Source organism: Calidris pugnax, unplaced genomic scaffold, assembly GCF_001431845.1.
Source record: "Calidris pugnax isolate Ruff unplaced genomic scaffold, ASM143184v1 scaffold2848, whole genome shotgun sequence".
NCBI classification, from domain to species: Eukaryota; Metazoa; Chordata; class Aves; order Charadriiformes; family Scolopacidae; genus Calidris; species Calidris pugnax.
Window position 1 is genome coordinate 1 of NW_015092819.1, and position 2174 is coordinate 2174.

The 2174-nt window shown below is 61.1% G+C and overlaps 1 protein-coding gene across 1 annotated transcript; it reads left to right on the forward strand.

The window, feature by feature from the left end:
- Positions 1-427: 427 nt before the first annotated feature.
- TGFA (transforming growth factor alpha) lies at positions 428-2170 on the forward strand (the record flags this gene model as incomplete). Its single annotated transcript, XM_014962747.1, has 3 exons — positions 428-551; positions 1791-1940; positions 2056-2170. Coding segments are annotated over 3 exons (389 nt in total), but the record flags the coding sequence as incomplete, so codon positions are not given.
- Between the last annotated feature and the right edge of the window lie 4 nt (positions 2171-2174).

Sequence of the window (2174 nt, forward strand, 5' to 3'; positions counted from 1 at the left end):
ACATGGTGGCAGTGGCCAAGGGGACGCGGTGGTGTTGGGGAGGAGAGATGGAGCCACCGCTCCCACCCCCCCATCACCCCCAAACTCCCCCCAAGAGCCCAGGGCAAGGAGGGGCACCAACAAGGGGGTGACGGAGCCACCTCCCCATCCCCATCTCCCCCCCCCCACAAACTGGGAGACCCGGAAGTGTTGGGGGGGGGGGGGGGGCTTTAATTCCCCCCCCCAACCTCCCGGGTAGGCCCAAGCGGGACGAGGCCACCAAGATGGGAACCCACCACCGAAAGAACCCCAAAGCCCCCCCCAAAATGTGAACCCACCACCCAAAGAAATCCAACCAGTCCCCAAAACGTGTTGGAAATTGAGAAATAGGTTCCACCCCGACCCCAAAATGATGGTTTTTCTCCTCGTTTTTTCTCTCTTCTGGCAGCTCCGGGCCCACCGGTGGCGGCGGCGGTGAGGTCCCACTTCAACGATTGTCCCGACTCCCACAGCCAGTTCTGCTTCCACGGGACCTGCCGGTTCCTGGTGCAGGAGGACAAGCCGGCCTGCGTGTGAGCGTTGGGGGACACCAACCTGGGGTTCAACCTGCCCTTCTGTGCTCTGCTCCTCACGTTGATGGTCTTCTCCTCCTGTCCCCGGGCCTTGGGTTGATGGTCTTCTCCCAAAATGTTCTCAGGCTGATGTTCTTCTCCCCAGTCCTTGTGTCAATGGTCTTCTCCTCCCCTCCCTGGTCCTCAAGTTGATGGTCTTCTCCTCCCCTCCCTGGTCCTCGGGCTGATGTTCTTCTCCCCACCCTTGGTCCTTGGGCTGATGTTCTTCTCCCCGATCCCTGGTCCTCGGGCTGACGTTTTCTCCCCACCCCTGGTCCTCAGACTGATGTCCTTCTCCTCCCATCCCTGGTCCTCAGGTTGATGGTCTTCTCCCAAGATGTTCTCAGGCCGATGTTCTTCTCCCCAATCCTTGGTCCTCGGGCCAATGTCCTTCTCCTCCACCCCTGGTCCTCGGGCTGATGGTCTTCTCCTCCCTGGTCCTTGGGCCAGTGCCCTTCTCCCCACCCCTGGTCCTTGGGTTGATTTCCTTCTCCCAAGCCCTGGTCCTCGGGCTGATGGTCTTCTCTTCCACCCCTGGTCCTCAGGCTGCTGTCCTTCTGCCCAGCCTGGTCCTTGGGCTGATGTCCTTCTCCTTCACCCCTGGTCCTCGGGCTGATGGTCCTCTCTCCTCCCTGGTCCTTGGGTTGATGTCCTTCTCCTCACCCCTCGTCCTCGGGTTGATGGTCTTCTCCCAAGATGTTCTCAGGCCGATGTTCTTCTTCCCGATCCTTGGTCCTCGGGCCAATGTCCTTCTCCTCCACCCCTGGTCCTCAGGCTGAAGGTCTTCTCCCCAACCCCTGATCTTTGGGCCGATGGTCTTCTCCCCACCCTGGTCCTTGGGCTGATGTCCTTCTCCTCACCCCTGGTTCTTGGGTTGATGGTCTTCTCCCAAGCCCTGGTCCTCAGGCTGATATCCTTTTCTCCATCCTTGGTCCTCGAGCTGATGGTCTTCTCTTCCACCCCTGGTCCTCAGGCCAATGTCCCTCTACCCCTCCCTGGTCCTTGGGCTGATGTTCTTCTCCCCTCCCTGGTCCTCAGGATGATGTCCTTCTCCCAACTCCTGGTCCTCAGGCTGAAGGTCTTCTCCCCGCCCCCTAATCTTTGGGCCGATGTTGATGCTTTTCCCCCCCCAGATCCTCACGCGATGCTGATGCCCCCCCATATCTGTTTGTCCCCCCCATAACCTTCTCCCCACCGCAGGTGCCACTCCGGCTACGTGGGGACGCGCTGCGAGCACGCCGACCTGCTGGCCGTGGTGGCCGCCAACCAGAAGAAGCAGACCATCACCGCCCTCCTGGTGGTCTCCGTGGTGGCCTCCGTCCTCCTCATCGGCGTCTGCGTCCTCATACAGTAAGTTATGGGGCAGGGGGGGGGTTCAGCACCCCCCCTTGAGCTCCTTAGGGGGCAGGATTTGACCTGAGACCCCCCCCCAAATCTTGATTGATTGTCCCCCTTCCTCTTCCAGCTGCTGCCGACTGCGGAAGCGATGCCAATGGTGCCGGGGGGCCGGGGGGGCCCCCGAAAAACCGGGGGGGCTACTAAAAGGTGGTCCCTCCTGTTGCCACGCCGAGATGGAGAAGGGGA